At 37.4% G+C, this 18,121-nt stretch overlaps 1 protein-coding gene and 1 long non-coding RNA gene across 3 annotated transcripts; both read right to left on the bottom strand.

The window, feature by feature from the left end:
• Positions 1–2,100: 2,100 nt before the first annotated feature.
• On the bottom strand, positions 2,101–5,896 carry LOC108901945 (uncharacterized). Of its 2 annotated transcripts, XR_001963978.2 has the most exons (6): positions 5,540–5,896; positions 5,258–5,430; positions 4,923–5,023; positions 3,658–3,761; positions 3,371–3,524; positions 2,101–2,819 (listed from the first exon to the last, which is right to left on the bottom strand). It is a non-coding gene; the product is annotated as an uncharacterized LOC108901945 (long non-coding RNA). The 2 variants fall into 2 exon arrangements; XR_001963977.2 differs by having other exon boundaries at positions 5,258–5,889.
• A 4,585-nt stretch (positions 5,897–10,481) lies between these two features.
• Positions 10,482–16,339, bottom strand: tmem231 (transmembrane protein 231). The gene is made up of 8 exons (XM_018703629.2): positions 15,875–16,339; positions 15,606–15,772; positions 15,265–15,393; positions 14,970–15,113; positions 14,338–14,419; positions 14,007–14,112; positions 12,128–12,316; positions 10,482–10,693 (listed from the first exon to the last, which is right to left on the bottom strand). Exons 1-7 carry the CDS (start codon positions 16,011–16,013, stop codon positions 12,154–12,156), a joined length of 930 nt encoding a protein of 309 aa, XP_018559145.1. The 5' UTR covers positions 16,014–16,339; the 3' UTR covers positions 10,482–10,693; positions 12,128–12,153.
• Positions 16,340–18,121: the final 1,782 nt, after the last annotated feature.

Below are 18,121 nucleotides of genomic sequence, written 5' to 3'. Positions count from 1 at the left end.
TTGTCTGAAACGTGATGGACCAGTTTGGGTCAGTCCAGACTTTAATATTTCAACAAGTATTTGGACAGATTGTATGTGATTAAGATGATCATGAAACTTTCTATAGACATTCATGGTTCCCAGGTCAGTTTTCACTTACCTCAACATCATTCACGACTGTGAGAGAACGAAGCCTAATAACTTTTGGGATTCTGTCAAGGTTAGCATTTGGGTCGGAGTGGATGAATAGAGACCAGTGTTTGTTTCCTGTTTCAGACCAACAGTCAACACTGTGTCTTTTACTCCCACTGCTCTGTGACCTCGGGCATGTGTTTATTGTTGTAACCATGGTTACAAACATCCTGTAACCTTAACAAAGTAATTATTTTGACCCAAACCATGATCTCCCTCTAAACCTGATCAAGTTATTGTGCTGAAACCTAGCCTGACTTACTTACCACAACACTGTTATATCAGACAAGGTTGAGTTATTTGGTTTCTGCTGATTCAGGAAAAAATCTTTTTGGTTCAAACGTCTGAAGGATAGAGGAGGACTTTTGGTTTTGTAGTTGAGCACACAGGGTGTGACTCTGACTTAAACTGGCAGACTGAGTGGCTTAAATGAGCTAATACAGTGGTACTGGTCCAGAGGCCCCCCACCCTGAACACGCACATACACACACACACCAAACCAATAGTGAACATGCTCACAGGCTAACAAACATCTCCTGCGACAGTGAGTTCAGGGAAGACTGAAAATGAAAACCATGACTTGCACTGCAGATTATCCTCCCTCAGAGTACAGCAGGATTTCCTCAGTCAGCATGAAGTGAAAACAAAGATTATAGAAGATGTATGTGTATGTATGTGTGTGTATGTGTGTGTGTGTGTGTGTGTGTGTGTGTGTGTGTGTGTGTGTGTGTTTGCGTGCATGCATGTGTGTGTGTGTACACTATGTATCAGTGAAGCACAGAAACAGCTGCCTTGTGTCTCAGTCAAAGTCAAAGTCAGTTTCTGTGGTCAGGTGCATTTTGCTGAAAGTGCCTGAGGTGTAGTCACATATTAACAAGGTGTAAGGATTAAGAGAGGACTGAGAACAGAGCCACTTTGTCTCTGGAAGAGCTTAAAAAATCTACAGAAAATGAAGAACTCTAAGGCTTCAGGACTGGATGACATTCAGTAAGAAGTGTATTTAAATTACTGGATATTTCAGGACTTACACTTCTTGATATGTTTAAAGCAGCAGTTTAAAAAAAGATGGGAGGGATGTAAACACAAAAATATTAAAGATATTTTTGTTATCCTTTATCATTGTTGAATGCTAATGCTGTTATTTTCAAAAACCTATTAAATTACCTGGAAAATTATGCAGACACATACTTTGAGGTATTTGGTGTAAGACTTAAACTGACAAATATGTAACTTTTGGATGGATGGATGAACATAAAAAATAATATCAACTATTGTGGAAAGTGTTTTCCTGTGGCTTTTTATTTTGCCTTCCCTTCCAGCCATGCAGTTCTGTAACTAATTTTCTTAAAATAATAATAATAATAATAATAAAATAAAATAAAAAAAAATACAGTCACATTAGCTGTCAATGATAAATATATTTTCTTATAACTGTGTCTTTTAAAAACCATTTTAACCGTTTTTTGGTCCTGTTTTACTGTTTTACCTTGTGCTTTAATAAACAGATACAGATCCCAACCATTTTCTGCACAGCACTTTTCTTATATACAGTGCTGTACAATTACATCTTTATTATTATTAATAATAAATATTACATTATTCATATTAATACTTATGATCATCCTTATGTGAGACTCCATTTCCTGTTTATTTTGAAATTACCCTCCTTGCATGTCTCTTGTGGTTTTGTTTCCTTTATCCCATGTGTTTTCTGTGTCACCCATGTGTCATTAGTTAATTACTCGTTTTGTAGGGTATATAGTCTGAGTGTTATTATTAATAATTATTATTATAATAATAATGACAAAAAATTAATCTAGGAGGGAGATTTTGGCAGTCATTGGCTGAAGATTAAACACATTAAACACAAATCAGTTCTTACATCATTCATTCATTAAAATTACATTAATGAGCAGTGACACTTTCAGGATTTGTGATAATAAACTTTAATTAGTACATTTCATTATAACAAGAAAATCTATTTTTGATACCGTACAGTGGCATTTTTATTTTCACATTCACTTTGTACCTTCACAACACAATCAGTGGTTTATCATTATAAATTGCAACATTTTGTGGCATCATGACTTTTTTCAGTTTTGTTCATACTTCATGCAGCTGTGCAGGACTTTTATTACACTGGCCAGATGTTTTCTCACAAGAAAACAGAGGACTACAAATTAATGATAATTTTGTCTGTTTGATACAGAGCAATCATTCTGTATCTTAGGCTGTTTGTGGCTTATTTTCCTCTTTAGAACATTTAGATCATCATTTTGATTACTGTACTAAATCCATTACTCAAAGAAGAAATCTTAATTTAAACTCTAAAATGTGATCTAAATCTAAAACCTTAAATCTTACATTTAAGTTTTATTTTCTATCTACAACTATTTCTATGCTGTATTTAGTCCTTGATACTTTACCAAAGTAAGAAACTTTAAAATCCTACCAGCTATACTATATTAATAATTCATGTATATAATGTACCATGGAATATATGTAATGTACCTACTGAAATGTACCATAACAAAAAACAAAACAAACTCAGCAGCTATACAGAGCTGCAGTTAATAAGGATTTCCTGTGACATTGTTGCTATGAGCCTGGATCTTCTCCCTTTGGATCCACTGGTGTCTCCTTTTCATCTAATGGAGGAGAGCACATTTGTATTTAATATCATCTCAGTAGAGGTGGATCAACAAAGCAAGACATTTACACCAATTCTTCAAATGTAGAAAGTCTTTCTAATTGGAGATATACTTAGATTTATTTATTTATTTATTTATTTATTTGTCCTAATTGGCCACTGCTGCCAGTTTGTGTTCAGGCTATTAAAACCAGTTATTAGTCTCAAGTTCACTTAAATCTGAGATTCTAACTTTTTTTTTTAAACTATGCAACTGAGCCACTGTTTTTTTTTTTTTTTTTTTGTTACCAGCAGATAGGAAACATGTTGTCAAAACAGGAAAGGCATAAAGGCACAAAAAAGGTGTGAGCTGGCATTTTTCAGAAAGGGCAGCTGTCTGCTTTGAGAAAGAGAAAATACCAGGGACAGCTGTTGTACTCAAACACTGTCAGGTTGTTATACGTAATAATAATAATGATGCTGAAATCAGTCAATCAGTCATTTTGTTACTGTTTTATTTCTGCTTTTTTCTGTTGGTAACCATGAGAATAGTTTATATTGTTAACCTACCTTTAGTTGTTGTTCTTTGGGTCCCGGGTCTGGGTAACATTCAAGACAGAGACCTTTGACAAGATAATGAGGTTGGTGCGAGACGTGTCATGTTTGGTCTGAACGTCCCTGCTGCTGATGGTGATAGGGGGAGTGTTTCTCCTGTGAACCATCCCTGTAGAGGAGACAGTGGAACAAGAGAGACAAACAGTTTAATGTGCACTAACAGGCTCATTGTCTTCATTAAGAGACACATTTATGGTGCCCTCAAACTGAGGATTGATAATGAACTGAGGGTGGACACTCACCAGCCAGCATGACCAGGATTGTGAAAGTCACTTTATAGGCCCTCATCTTTCTGTGTTGATAAGACTTAGCTGAGGACGTGCAAATAGCTGTCCAGGGGCTGAAACTTCAGTACAATAGTGACAAACGGAACATCAGTTGTGGTGCTCACAGCAATTGAATTTTACATTATAAAACTCAACAGCAACATTTCTTTTTAGTTAGAGTGATCCCATCACTATCAATGATTATGTGAACTGTAGAAGTTAATGTTGCAGCCTTATGCTAAAATCAAAACAATCAATTTTTTCTCTCATAAATTCACACTCAATGCCACATACTGACAAAGCCAAAACTGCATTATAGAATATATATATATATACAGTGATATATATACAGTGATCCCCAATTGATCACACACACACACACACACACACATATATATATATATATATATATATATTATATATATATTTATATATATATATATATATATATATATGTGGTAAATTCAATTTATTGGACATGTTTTGGAAAGGCACACACCAGCGAAAACTAACCCATGAGGTCAAAGGAACTGTCTGCAGAGCTGAAAGAGACAGAACTGTGTCGAGGCACAGTCTTCAAAAAACATTTGCATTCATAAATCAATGCTATTTTATAAATACTTAATCTTTTTATTTTTATACATATTTAATCCAAAAGGCAGGTGTGACTGCTCACAGTTTAAGATTAAAGCTCAACAATATGGGGAGGAAAAGTCCCCATAACACATAAAATGGTGGATGACGCAACGAGCACATGGCAGCTTTCTAGTGCCACAGTCCAGCTTACTGGCTCTCTCACTGATTGTAGTGAAGGTTATCCCATGGAACTGAAGTGTTTTTACTTATGTATCTAAAAATTTGAATATTTCTCATTCAGAGAGTTTAAAAGTTATTTGAAGCGCTCGTCTCTCCCGCATATGGAACATAAGCTACAATCTCTCAACAAGAAATAATCCTTAATGCCCGTAATTAAACTAACCTACAGATGATAAATAGTTTTATATGAATTAAAACTTACTTACTCTTTCTCTTTGCTCTGTGCTGATCAAAGACTGAACTATGCTCATGAAGTAACGGAAGTAATGTCATTAAGAGATACGCAACTAATCAAAGACAAAATGTAAAACTGAAATTAATGAAAATAATTTAAATCTCACTATAAAGGTTAGGTAACAATAAAGGCAAGTTCAGCTTGTAAAAAATAAAATATATAGCAAATATAAATATCAATTTTGACTAACCTCTGTCAGATCAGGTTTCACCCTAGGACACGCCTGGCCTCTCCACTCCTTTAGGACAGTACAGCAGCTGTCACCTACCTGCAGCATGTCAGCCTGTCTGTCTTTAAAAAATAAATTCCATTTTAAGGCTCAAAATAATTACAAAAGAGACATGGATCAAATATTAATTTTGAAAGGTCAAAACCTTTTTGGGGGCAAAAGCAATTTGCCCTATTGAGTACAGTTTCCTTAAAGAGAATAAAAACAACAGTTACAAACTGATTTTACTTAACTAGCACATCTTAGTTCACTTACATGGGTCAGATATAAAGAGAATGTGAAATATTATAACAAACCTGGATTTTATGAAGACGGGTTGGATTTTCTGATTCTTCTACGAGGCCAAGAGGCAAACCTGTGGGATGTTTCCTCCATCCCCAAATGATATACTTAAACTCCTTAATGACTAAAACTCTGTGATGAGCCAACGGTTCATATCATACAGTGGTGTAACAGTAATTCTCTCCAGCTGAATGTTAGTAAGACAAAGAAGGAGGTTATTAGCACTCGAAAATCCACACACACTGACAGCAAAGACTCTCTGCTATTCACAAACAAACATGTCCCATATTACATACACTGCTTCAAAAATAAGCGGTCTCCCAAAACCTCTCAAATCTCAAAGAGCTAGTAGTTGTGTGGTACTCATCGTAGCATACGATCCTGAAAACCCATTCCATCCTTTTTTCACTCCGCGCCCATCAGGAAACAGGAATACAGGAAAGGCCTGAAATAATTTCTCACAGATCCTGTGGTTTGTACTTATGACGCTGTTCATGCTGTGTTTAAAAAGAGATAGTCCAGTTTTATTTTATGCTGTTTCGGTAACAGCAACATTATCGCCAATAACAGCTGAGTCATTTAAAACCAAATTTAATTTGAAAGTCAACATCTGTTTGGTGTTGTCAGTGATCTGTTACGATGATTTTCACTGACAATAAACAGGTACATAGATGATAGATGATAGGCAGCATGTGGTCCTGACAGCAGCAGCATTGCTAAACTTAAACTGGAAGACACTGACATTGACTTGTCTCCTGTTTCTGAGACCCATATTTCCATCTTTGCATTTTGCCTTATAAAGTTGTCACTGTTTACAGTAAGGTAAATTTGACACATCCGAGCAACAGAACAACCTCACTTCACCATATCTGTCACCCAATAAGGACTCCTGTACATTATAATAGGGAATATTATTATTATAATATTATTATTTCTACTTATTTTCTTCAAAACAGTTGTAGAAGTGATTTGTTGCTTTGTCTGCCTATGAGTTATACCCATTGTTTTGGGCAGTGTCCACATTCATGTTTATTTTATTATCATATACTATTGACTTCCACCTTAAACTATTCCACAGTAAAAGTCTATTTACATACTATACACTGACTTTACCATGGAAACCTAGAGGGAAACACACACTGTATCACTACAGATCTAGTATGGGCTGAAATATGTATCACTTGAAACATTTTGAATTTGAATTACATTATTTGAAACTGTATTTTTAATTTGAATAATTGCATTGAGAAAATGGAATTTGAATTTGAATAATTTGGCAGTTAATTCATTTCTCTACATATTTCTCTCTACACATATACATGCCAATATTCAGGCATAGTCATAGCGTCACCTACTGGCAACAGGAAATGTCATATTTAATACTTTGATGTATTCCTGGGTTGACCAGATCAACTTCAAATTTGGTCAGAAAATCCTTAAGAACTTGAAGATGCAGTATTATGAAAACTGTGACTTTTCGCTGAACAGCATGTACATGGCGGCATTGCGAATTTTGATGGTTCGCCATGGAGGAGAAATTGGCCCGTGTTTGATAATAACCCTGGCCTGAACACAGGGGTCTGACATATTGATGTTGCAAAATCACTCCATAGCGCCCCCTAAAAAATTCCAACAGGAAAATTGCTATAGCTCACACATACATTGTCCAATCTGCCTCAAATTTCTCATGAATGATAAGAGTCTTGGCCTGAAGACATCTACATGCCAATATTCAGGTATAGTGATAGCACCACCTACTGGCAACAGGAAATTACATGTTTTATACTTCAGTGTATTGTTACTACCAAGTTGACCCCATCTAGATCAAATTTGGTCAGAAAAGGCTTAACACCCTGATGATGCTACATTGTGAAAATGGTGAATTTCCATCAAATGACGTTAGCCTGGCGGCATGGCAAATTTCGATTCTTCACCATGAACCAGGAAGTTGATGTAACTCAAACATGCATTGTCCAGTCTACTCCAATCTTCATACGGCCTGAGGACATCTATATGCCAATATTCGGTCATACACTTAGTGCCCCCTAGTGGGAACAGGAAATTACGTGGTTTTATTTTGATTTACTTCTTGTCTATCACCTAAAGCTATGTACTGGTACTGTTAGGTAGGAAATTTTATTTCAATAAATCAAAAGCTGTCCAGCCTGCGTGGGCTTATAAGACCCTATAAACACAAAAAGCAGAAGCAAATAAAGATAAGATCATCGTAATATGATGAGATAGGAAGAACAAATATAACACACCTCCACACATCACTCAGTGTCAAACCAAATATGAATGCAATCCTTTGTTCATATCCTTTGGACATCACAAGTATAAAATGTAACTTATATCTTTACTTAAGTCAAAAGCAGGACATTCTACAGATATTTTATAAGAAAGCCTTTATCTTAAATTTTGATGTAATGTACCAAGTTAATATTACCTGTAATTAGATTTCAGCTTAATTAGCACAAAACTGTCATTAACACTGTGTAAAAGTTAAAAGGCTCTACATTTAGTTTTAAAGCTGCCATTAGTTCAGACATTTGATATCACAAACAGAAAAGACAAGTATTGACATGTAAGTAAAAACCTGATGAATATATTTCAGTACATTGAAAAATATATTCTCACAATACTTAAAACATTGTATATGTCTAAAATATGCGACAATATATATTCAAATAAAGTCACAATAAATGTAAAAACAGAGTATCAATGTGCCATCATGGAACCTGCATTAACCCCACTGTCACTGGCACCTGGTATTATGTCTGATAATCCTTCTTTAGTTTTACCACACGTTAATTCCTGTGTCAATACAAGTTGACTTTTTGTCAGATGTCGATGACTTGAGCTACAAGTAGTGAAAATTGCTACTTCGTATTGGGGCACAAGATTCTATTTAAAGAAAATACATAAACTAAATCAGTAGTCTCATGAACAGAAATAATGACTTCTTGATTAAATTGATCTCTGTTTCTATTTCAGTGGAGCAGATAAGTCAAGTAAGTAAGTGGTCTAAATAAAGATGTTTATTAAATATAATCTTCCAACACAGGATAAATGCAATGACTGACAATTACATAATGATCAGTCAAACTGGAGCAAGTGAACAGTTTGTATCTGTGGGATTAGAGCTAGTGTCTATAAACCTTTTGTGACACCCTTTTGATGCAAATTTAGAATATTGATTCATATTTTTACTTTGTATTGCTGCCGACATTTTTAAGTAATAACTGCTGAACTGACTAAATGATTTGATCTTTAATCATTATCAAACAAACTCTACTCAAAACACTACCCATTTGGTGTGTCAGTGTAATTAGTTATTAATCAATCAGTAAAAGATAACATAAATAAAGAATGTAATCAGAAGCAGATCTACAGTTAGCAGGTGAATAACATCTGCAGTCTAACTACTGAACTGTCAAATCATGTTTACTACTACTCAGCCACTCAGTCAGCTGATCAGCTTTAATGACTCTATAAGCGAACCTCTGCAGTATAAATGTGCTTCCTTACCTTCCCAGATATAAAAACAAATGTCCAGTCTAAATGACGTCACTGGCCTCAGACTGGCCTCTCCTCCTCTGTGGGAGCGTCATCACTGGTTCACACTCTCCTGTTGGGACAGATCAGGCCTTCAGGCCACACTGGCATGATGCCCAGCTGAAAACAATGTGGATTCAAATGGACTGAATTTACCTTAGTTCTCTGGTCCACACTGACTGCTGGCAGCAGGTCCACAAAATATCACAACTCTCCAAAAGACTTCACAGACTGACAACACAGCACTGCTGAACATGTTGTGACTGAATGTTTGCACTGAACCAGATTCACTTTGTGCAGGGAAGAGTGCATTCTGTGGCCAAAATGAGCTCACTAGTTACAAACTGTGAAGGTGGAAAGTTATTTATCAGTGCTGCTTTTTAAAAATAAAATCTCTTTGCGCCTGACCATGAATGTATCTGTTATCTGTCCCACTGAATTATTTGCATCTTTTTAAGTTTATTTAGGGGTTTGTATAATTTAAACAATGGTAACAACAGCACCATATATCTTGTATTGTGTTCCTTAAGTTGGATCAGGAACTATATAATATTGTGCACGTTGCTTGTAAAGTTAATGATGGTTAAGGCTGGCAGAGTGATATGATGCAGTAGTGAGGTGATGTTGAGTAGAATGTTCTGTTGTCCTACAGTTGAAGTGGTCATTAAAGTGGACTGAGTAATGAAGCAGTCCCTATGCTCTTTCCTTACCCACGACCAAGTCATTTAATTCTGTAAGAATCACGTTTATAGTTAATGCTAAGAGTGTTCAGCGTTACTAGCTAATATTAGCATTGTCTGCGGCCATGAGAAGATCAGTGGTGACTTTCAGTGCTATAATGTATTCTAATGTACTCTGTGTAATCTTCGAACGTACCAATCCTATGTAATCAATCACTTTATTGGTTTGCAATGGCTTTTCGAAGAATTTTAGAAATGAAGGGAATGTTAGATGAAGGTAGATAGTTGCTAAAAGATCTGGATGTTTTTCAGGCTTTTTAAGTAGTTTTTTAATTACTGCAGCTTTAAACACCTTCATTTGTCTTGATGAAGACAAATGAATCTGATCTAATGTGGAAGTGTTAGTTCAGGGTAAAACAAACAAACAACAGCTCAAAGTCATTATTACTGTAGGTTTAAGGAATACATGGCTCAGTAGAGCTGTGATTGTCATAAACTGGTGTAATTAGCAAAGAAATTCTCTCCTTAAATTTAGATTATTATTAGTCATTAACCATTACTGTAAACTCAAACTTTTTAAAGAAGTCAAATAAAAGTTTTCATCACTGCTGCACACTTGCTCCATGTATTTAGTTTTCTTGTTGATAAAATCACCACAGTGGCAACAAACTGACTTTAGCTGTGATGAGATGTAGCTCTGAGACGTCTATTCTACTCAGACATTGATGCTCTGACACACACACACACACACATAAAGACACACATTCTCCTCCAAAATACCAGAAACTCACAAGCTTGTCTGATTTCATAAACTCAGAAACAGCTTCTCAGAGTCTCAGTCAGACTCAGATCAAGTCAGGTTCTCTGATCGGGTGTATTCTGCTGAAGGTATATGGTATGAGGTTATTAACAAGAACAGTGAATGTACAAATGCACAGTGACTGTAAATTCAGTTAAAGATGCAAATAAATGAGAGCCTTGTGGTTAAAGGGGATACAAAATATTAAGATGTACAAATCGTTTATTAACAATCACCTACAGCTAGATGCAATACAAAAATAAGTGCGCACATAAACAAAGACAACTAATAAAAATATATACAAAACTATATATGTGTAATAAATTTCTATTGCCTAAAACAGCAGAAAAAGGAGAAATGCATTTTTCATGTTAAGAACCAGTGTAGCTCCAGTAGAGCAGGGCCAGCATAGAAACCTGTCCAAGAAGAAGTGAAAACATGAATGAATTTCAGCATGTTTGTTTAAAAATATATGCAAATTATTAAAGGAATAAAGCAAGTTCTTATTATTAAATCATGAGGAAATACCAAAAAGACAGATCTTTAAGTGCAAGTAACTACTAGGCTCTACATTTGGGCCCTACTTTGACCCTATATGTTCAAAGTGGTAGGTCTCCATGTAACAAAAAAAAAAAAAAAACAGCTATGCTTATCAGAGTGAGGCATGACAGCAGTTCAATAAACAGAAAGAGGCTTTTCCAGGAAATTACATTATCTGAACACACAGCACCTAAGCCAGAGGCAGATGGTGTGGTGGTGTCTTTTTTATCTTGTATAGTGGCAATAGACATAAATAATATCATATGACTGCATCAAACTGACACTGTTTCAGTTTTACTGTAATTTAAGGGGCGCCCATTACTCATCACTAATAGAAGATGATAAGAATGGGTTTCTTTTCAGCACTGTAGCCAGGCTGACAGAGAGTTACAGCTCTATAGATCCACACATCCATACAACCCTCAGCAGCAATGATATTATGAACTTCTTTAATGATAAAATTTCTATCATTAGAGATAAAATTAATCACATCTTGCCCTCAACCAGCACAAGTCAAAACACAGAATCCATAGACTCAGCTGCAAAACCTAACCTTGACTTTTTTGCTCCCATTGACCTCCCCCAGCTCTCATCAACTATTACAGCATCTAAATCTTCAACATGTCTCTTAGACCCCATCCCAACTACGCTGCTTAAGGAAGCTCTGCCCTTAATTTGCAGTTCTGTATTAGATATGTTCAGTCGGTCCTTGGAAACAGTAGCTGTTATCAAACCTCTTCTAAAAAAGCCCACTCTTGATCCAGACATATTAGCCAAGTACAGACCAATATCGAACAAAAGTTAGACATGGAGTTCCACAAGAGTCAGTACTTGGACCAATTCTCTTCACCTTGTATATGCTTCCCTTGGGCAACATTATCAGGAATCACCCCATAAATTTCCATTGTTATGGAGATGATACACAACTTTATCTGTCAATGAAGCCTAACGAAACCAATCAGCTAGCCAAACTCCAGGCTTGTCTTAGGGACATTAAAACTTGGATAACTCAGATAAAACTGAAGTTATTGCAATTGGTCCTGAACACATCAGAAATACATTTTCTAATGATGTAGTTAGTTTTGCCAATGTAAAGTAAACGTTTGGGGAGCGATTGGTTAAAATGGTTCATTTAGCTGAACCCTTGCTTCTTGTGGCAGCAGATTTAACTGAACCATGAACAGATGTGGTATCGAGCTGTTCACTTTGTGTATGCTACTGGTGAGTGTGTTACAGTATCAGTTAGAGAACAAGTGTTGGTGAGTCACTGGGAAAAGTGTGATATTGTCAGCCTGGTGGTTGTTGTTTACCTTAAGATCCAAGCACTTCCACTGAATCATGACTGGTGAGGTTTTCCTGCTGGTATAGGTACAGTGGTCAGAACCTGGTTCTGGAAAACAAATCTCTTGATACGTTCAAAGACCCAGAGGAAGATGAGGAGGATGCTGACGTACTGGATCCAGGCAAATTTGATGGTTTCCCAGAAGCCAGGACGATAGGTGGAGGAAACGGTTAAGGTAGAATTGATGTGGAAAACCTCATAGTACAGGTCAAACCTTTACTTTGTAGAACTGTGTCTGGATTTAGTTCAATGGGTTTTAATGAAAAACTAAGAGACATTGAGGATAATGAGGAACACGACAGATGTGGCTTAAAGTCAGTTTGGCAACACCATCTCTTAGACTCCTGATGGGAGGTTGAACAACATGAGATGAGCACTTCCCCCTGACCATACACAGCAGCTCTGTGCCAGCTGTAAAAACCCTCAGGTCTCAGGGATCCACGATCTCCCAGGACCTGCCTCAGGACCTGTAATCATTAACCCCGTTTACACAGCTGAAAATAAATCTGAGCATGCTGTATATATTGTGTATATACGTCTATACATGCATATACTGTAAATGACTATCTAATTCATGTATATAAAGTAACCTATAACCTAAATTCAGTATTTGATCTGTTTTCACTCTGCACCCTTGACTACATTTATATCAGAATCTATGTTAAATATTTCTGTTTCCTAACTTCTTTCAGCTCTGCTGTTCTTGTTTTTACCTGTATGTCTTTCTGTCTGAAAACTGTTCTTGGAACAACTGTATGTAAGTAAACTGACAGAACAAAGAAAACCAAACTCAAATATGTACACATACTTGGCCTTGTTATTCACCAAACTCTCCAAATATCCAGCCCATAGCCATGGAGGAATTCAATATTTGGAGCTAAAAGAATTGAACAATATTAAAGTCCTGGTTATGCTGGTTGATCCTCACAGAGAGCAGTTTTCATTGGGACTTTTGTCAACTAAAAGATATAAACAATACCTGGGGAAAAAAAATAATCTAAATGTTGAAAATGTTTGCATCTCATTAATAAAAAGAAACACCTTTTCTATAATCAACTGTGGTGTAAGTTTGAAGTTCATGTGCTGTTATTGATTTACAGTGTTGAGTTAGGTCAGCGTCTTTTCTGAATAACAAATATCCTGCAGTAAATGTCTTGTGAAGATGAAGCACTCTAAGCCGCAGCTCACAACTGCATGAGCACTTGCCCATGACTGCTGCTGACTTGTTTGTCTAGTATTGAGTAATTTACTTTTGTATTTGCTTGAATTAAGGATAATGTAGTGCATAAACAGATGTGATCAGCTCACACATTTCATTAAGCGAGGAGTCAACAGGCTTTTAGCGTTATTTTGTTCATGCTGACAGAGTGTACATACCTAATGACAGCGCTGCACACTTCAGATGCCAACAATTATCATTCTAAGATATCTGAATCTGTTTTTAGTGTAAGTGGGCACAGTTAAAGTTTCATATAATACAATGCTGAAAACCCACACGTGTTTCATAAGTGGAGATCATAAGAAAGGTAAAAAGAACATATTATATAGTCCCCTGGAAAATATCATCAGGTTAATCTAAATGACTTTATGTATGTAAATGAAAACATAATGGGAGGAGACTGGTATATAAACAGATAATGACATGACAATATAGTAAAGCACAGTTGGAGAAGAGTGGACAGTGATATAATTGTTGACACACACTTAAAATTTTCCATATATCTGCATACAGCTATGATATAGTGTGTTATAAAAACACACACACACACACACGCGTGCACGCGCACACACACACACACACACACACACACACACACACACACTTTCCTATATTTATTAAAGGATATCTAATGACCTCCACAGGGTAACGTATCTCAGCATTCAGCTCGAAGGGAGAACCAGCAGCTCGTCCCACGGTCCAGACTGGCATGGGACAGGACAGTACTGTGGTCACTGTGGTAGAAAAAACAAATAGGACAAACAGAAGGAGAAAAGTGAGATGTGAGGTGTCTCATTTTAAAATATACACATTTTACAAAATGCATGGATACTACAATGGGATAAGCTCAAATCTCCTTCAGTGGTGGAGATTCAGCTTGTGCTGATTCTGGTTTTAATCACAGTATTTTCAGCAGTAATAAAAGCAAACAAACAAAATGAGAGCCTTTGTCAACTTACAGTTTCTATCCTGGTATCTCTTAATTATGTTGTCAAGGTCATATGCACTCGCAAAAGGGCTGGAGCCATCAATCACTGACACCTTGGATTCAATAAAGAAAAAAGACAAACACAACAAAACTTTGCTTTAACAAACGGTGGTCTGTTGTTTGTGCCACACTCCTCACAGCACTACACGCTGAGACGTACATATGGTAGTATACTGTGATGAAATATGAAGATGTTAAAGTGTGAGTTACACCCAGGTGGTATTCACTTTAAGTACATGAAGCAGACCACAGGTTTTCAAGGCAGGTATGTGTATATGAGTGGATACAGGAGAGAATAGAGGAACCAATCTCATCCAATCTCATCCCTCCTATCACTGCCTGAGTTGCTGGCTCACTATCGCAGTTTCTCCCATTCATAAATTTTCAGTAATTTTCTGTTCCGCTTGCATCCACCTTCACCCCAGTTTCACCTTCCTGATGAGTGCTCTGTCATGTGACCTGTAGAATCTGAGTGTATGTCAGTAAAATACTTTTCCAGATCATTTGTCGGTGGTGAAGTTTGCTCTGGTTCAAACAGGAAAAGGAGAAAACAAGAGAGAGAGGACGGGTGGACAGAAAGATTATGAGTGTGTATCCTCTCACATTGTAAATGTTGTACAGTCCCCGGTGAGGCAGGGGCATCCTTTGCTGCAGCCTGAGGTCTCCGCTGATGAACAGCTTAGCTCCAGGGACAGGAGAGGAGTGCTGCACGTAGGCCAGGCTCTGCATCACCACTGTGGACATCCGCTGAGAAAACACAAAGACAGAATAAGATATTATTGCTATTACCTCCTAGCATCAGGTGGAAGGTGGTACAGACACATGATACATCTAAGTCTCATGTACATTGTATACTGTGAACAGATAGACAGACTAGGTACTGCAGTAGTATACATACAAACAGCTGGTAGCTGAAGGTGAGCAGCAGCTGGACACTGTACACCTGCTCCTCAGGTTTTAAAGGTAGTTGCAGCTGAAGAATCAGGAGGTCCAACTTGCCATCCTGGTTTTGGTCCTCTTCTCTCACCTGCAATATGAGTTCCCCCACACAGAAAAAAATATACTGAATTGTAGTTTGCTAGTCTGGTAGCTAGTTTCTCAGATCTGTTTTACAATTCACCAAAATGACAAGTCATCTCTACATCTGCCTCTGTGTTAACACAGCAATATCCTACGTGTTTATTGCCCTGAATATATACAGGGCACACTGCTGCACATTTGACTGAACTGCAGACTTACAGAGACAGCAGGGATCCGGAGGTTAGTCCCAAGCATGTTGTTCAGATTGGGGTAGGTGCTCCAAGCGACGTAGTCTCCCAGAGAACTGGTCGCTGCCACCAGCAGAGCCTGGTACTGGAACCTCACCACCGGCTGTTCCTCATAGGTGCTTCTTTTTATCCAGAAACCTAAAGTAACACGGCATTAAACAGCAAGCAAGCGTATATACACCTAACCGGATATCGTTCAACAACAGTAACAGAAGCAGCGGTTATGGTTCAGTGCTGTACCTTGGCTCCTGTAGGCAACCAGCAGAGGTGCGATGTAGGTGAGGCACAAAACCACGATAAGAAAGAGAGTGGCTTTCGTGCAAACACTCGTCTTGTACCGAATCAAAGCCGGGTGAGAATACGCTTCATAGAAAGCCATGGTTAATGATATAAGCAGCGCTCGCTCAGTTGGAACTGTGTATCAAGTCAACCGGCTAGCTATGTTCAAGCTAGCATATATGCTAATTGAGGAACTGCACCCGGAGGACTAACCTGAGTAAACGCTCACAGACAACAAAATGATAAGTGAACATAGATTATTCCTCGTTAAGTGATATCCATCTATCAGCTGAAATCACTGTGGACAGTGTGTTTTTCGATAAACGTCGCATACAAACATGCTATTTACGTTAGCTTCTTAGCTGAGTACCATGCATCGCGCCATCTTTAGCGTCTCGCTGTTACCATGGCAGCCGGTGGAGGCGGTCATGCTGCATTCATGCTTCGTCGGGTCAGGTGGAAGAACTCTCTCGTGGGACCTTTCAGGCACGGTCACCCCCCTGCTGTTCTTTTAGTCACACATTTTGGATTTGTTATCAGTTTAAACCAACTACAACCTGTGTATTAGCTGAATCCATTGTATTATGTCGATTTTTTATTTTAATGTAACTGACAACCACGATGGTTTTGCAGCCATTTTGTCCTCAGTTTGTTGACACTTCAGTCGTTCATTTGACCAAGTGTGAGCATTGGCATAGCACAAAAAATCTGGGCCCTCCACCTTACATTGGAGCAAGACCCCCAGACTGAAAGAAACACAAAACATTCTATGTGGTAGTTATTCTTTGTATCTGCCTTGCGTCTCTGGCTTCTCTTTGAGATGCAGCAAATCCATACTACATATATAATGCACCATGATTTGTGTATGGTAGACCCATGAACAGAGATGTTAACCAGCTCCTATGAGCCTTTAGTTGTTATTCTGCAGTTCAACTCAGTTCAAATATCAATATTGCCGAAATGTCATGGATGACAAATTCAAAAATGACTTTCAATATGTACAAAAACAATACAATGAAATGTGTCTTATTAGTTAAAATAGATTACAAATACATTATGTTTGTTCATAACTGTAACTAAGATCTGACCATAGTTTAAGACAAATATGCAGGTTTTCCACAGGGTTCACTTTTTCTTGCCACTGTTAATGTTTATCTTTTGTTTCAGTCAGTACAGATTAATTGCCCTCATTATCACATCACCTTGGAAGTGGTTTTAATACTATAACACAAGAACAGGATCCAGGATCCAGGACTTCCCAGATTGGGACTGGTACCTATCTGAATATATCCACCCTTTAAGAAGACAAGGTGTGTAACCATGACACTCTTAGGGATTTGTGGCGTATGAGTGCTGGCCTATTTGATTTATTTTAGTTGCACCTGGCCAGCTAACCACACCTCAGCTCTTATAAACAACCAAAAGAAATGGGTTGTAGGTGAGGCACAAAACAACAACCAGAAACTGAGTGGCTTTCATGTAAACACTCTGGTTTTGCTTAGGCAAAGCCAGATAAGAATTAGCCCAAGTTTGTTCCCCTCAAGTATTACCAGAATGTAATGGTAATTCAGGACAGACACAAACAGGGGCATGGTGGGAATGGGCTTCATAGGAAGTTGTAGGTAACACCAACAGACCAGCATGAATGCCAACTAAGTAGAAGTTTGTGTAGGAGTGATATAGGTGCACATTCACTGATGAAAAGTACCATGAAGCAGCACAGCTGAGTTTCAGTTCATTTTAGTGACTCATGTTTACATGACTGACAGGGGCAAAGATAGCATACCCAATGAGTCTGACTATATCTCACTGTACTACTATTACTGCTACTACTACTACTACCACCACTGCTACTAATCATAATACTAACTTTATTTGTCCAGGTGTTTCCCAAGAGTTACAAAGTGCTTCATATAAAAACATACAGTTCCAATTTTAGTTATATACACATATAAAGAAAAATGGTCAAATAAATTACTACACAAACAAAAAGAAAAAAATAAATACTGTATAAAATCAGTGGAAAAGATGCAGTTAGTGGCTAATGGCAGGCTGGAAACTGTAAGCATGAAATGTCTGTCAGAGGAAATATGCTTTAAGAAGGGATTTGAATGTTCACAGTGACAAAGTTGCTGTTAGGTTTTATGTCAACATACAACAGGGTGTCACCTGCATAAAAAAGACTTATGTTTGTAGTTTATATCCCCC

The sequence above is a fragment of the Lates calcarifer genome, linkage group LG10, assembly GCF_001640805.2.
Source record: "Lates calcarifer isolate ASB-BC8 linkage group LG10, TLL_Latcal_v3, whole genome shotgun sequence".
NCBI classification, from domain to species: Eukaryota; Metazoa; Chordata; class Actinopteri; family Centropomidae; genus Lates; species Lates calcarifer.
This window is presented reverse-complemented; position numbering and strand designations above follow the sequence as displayed.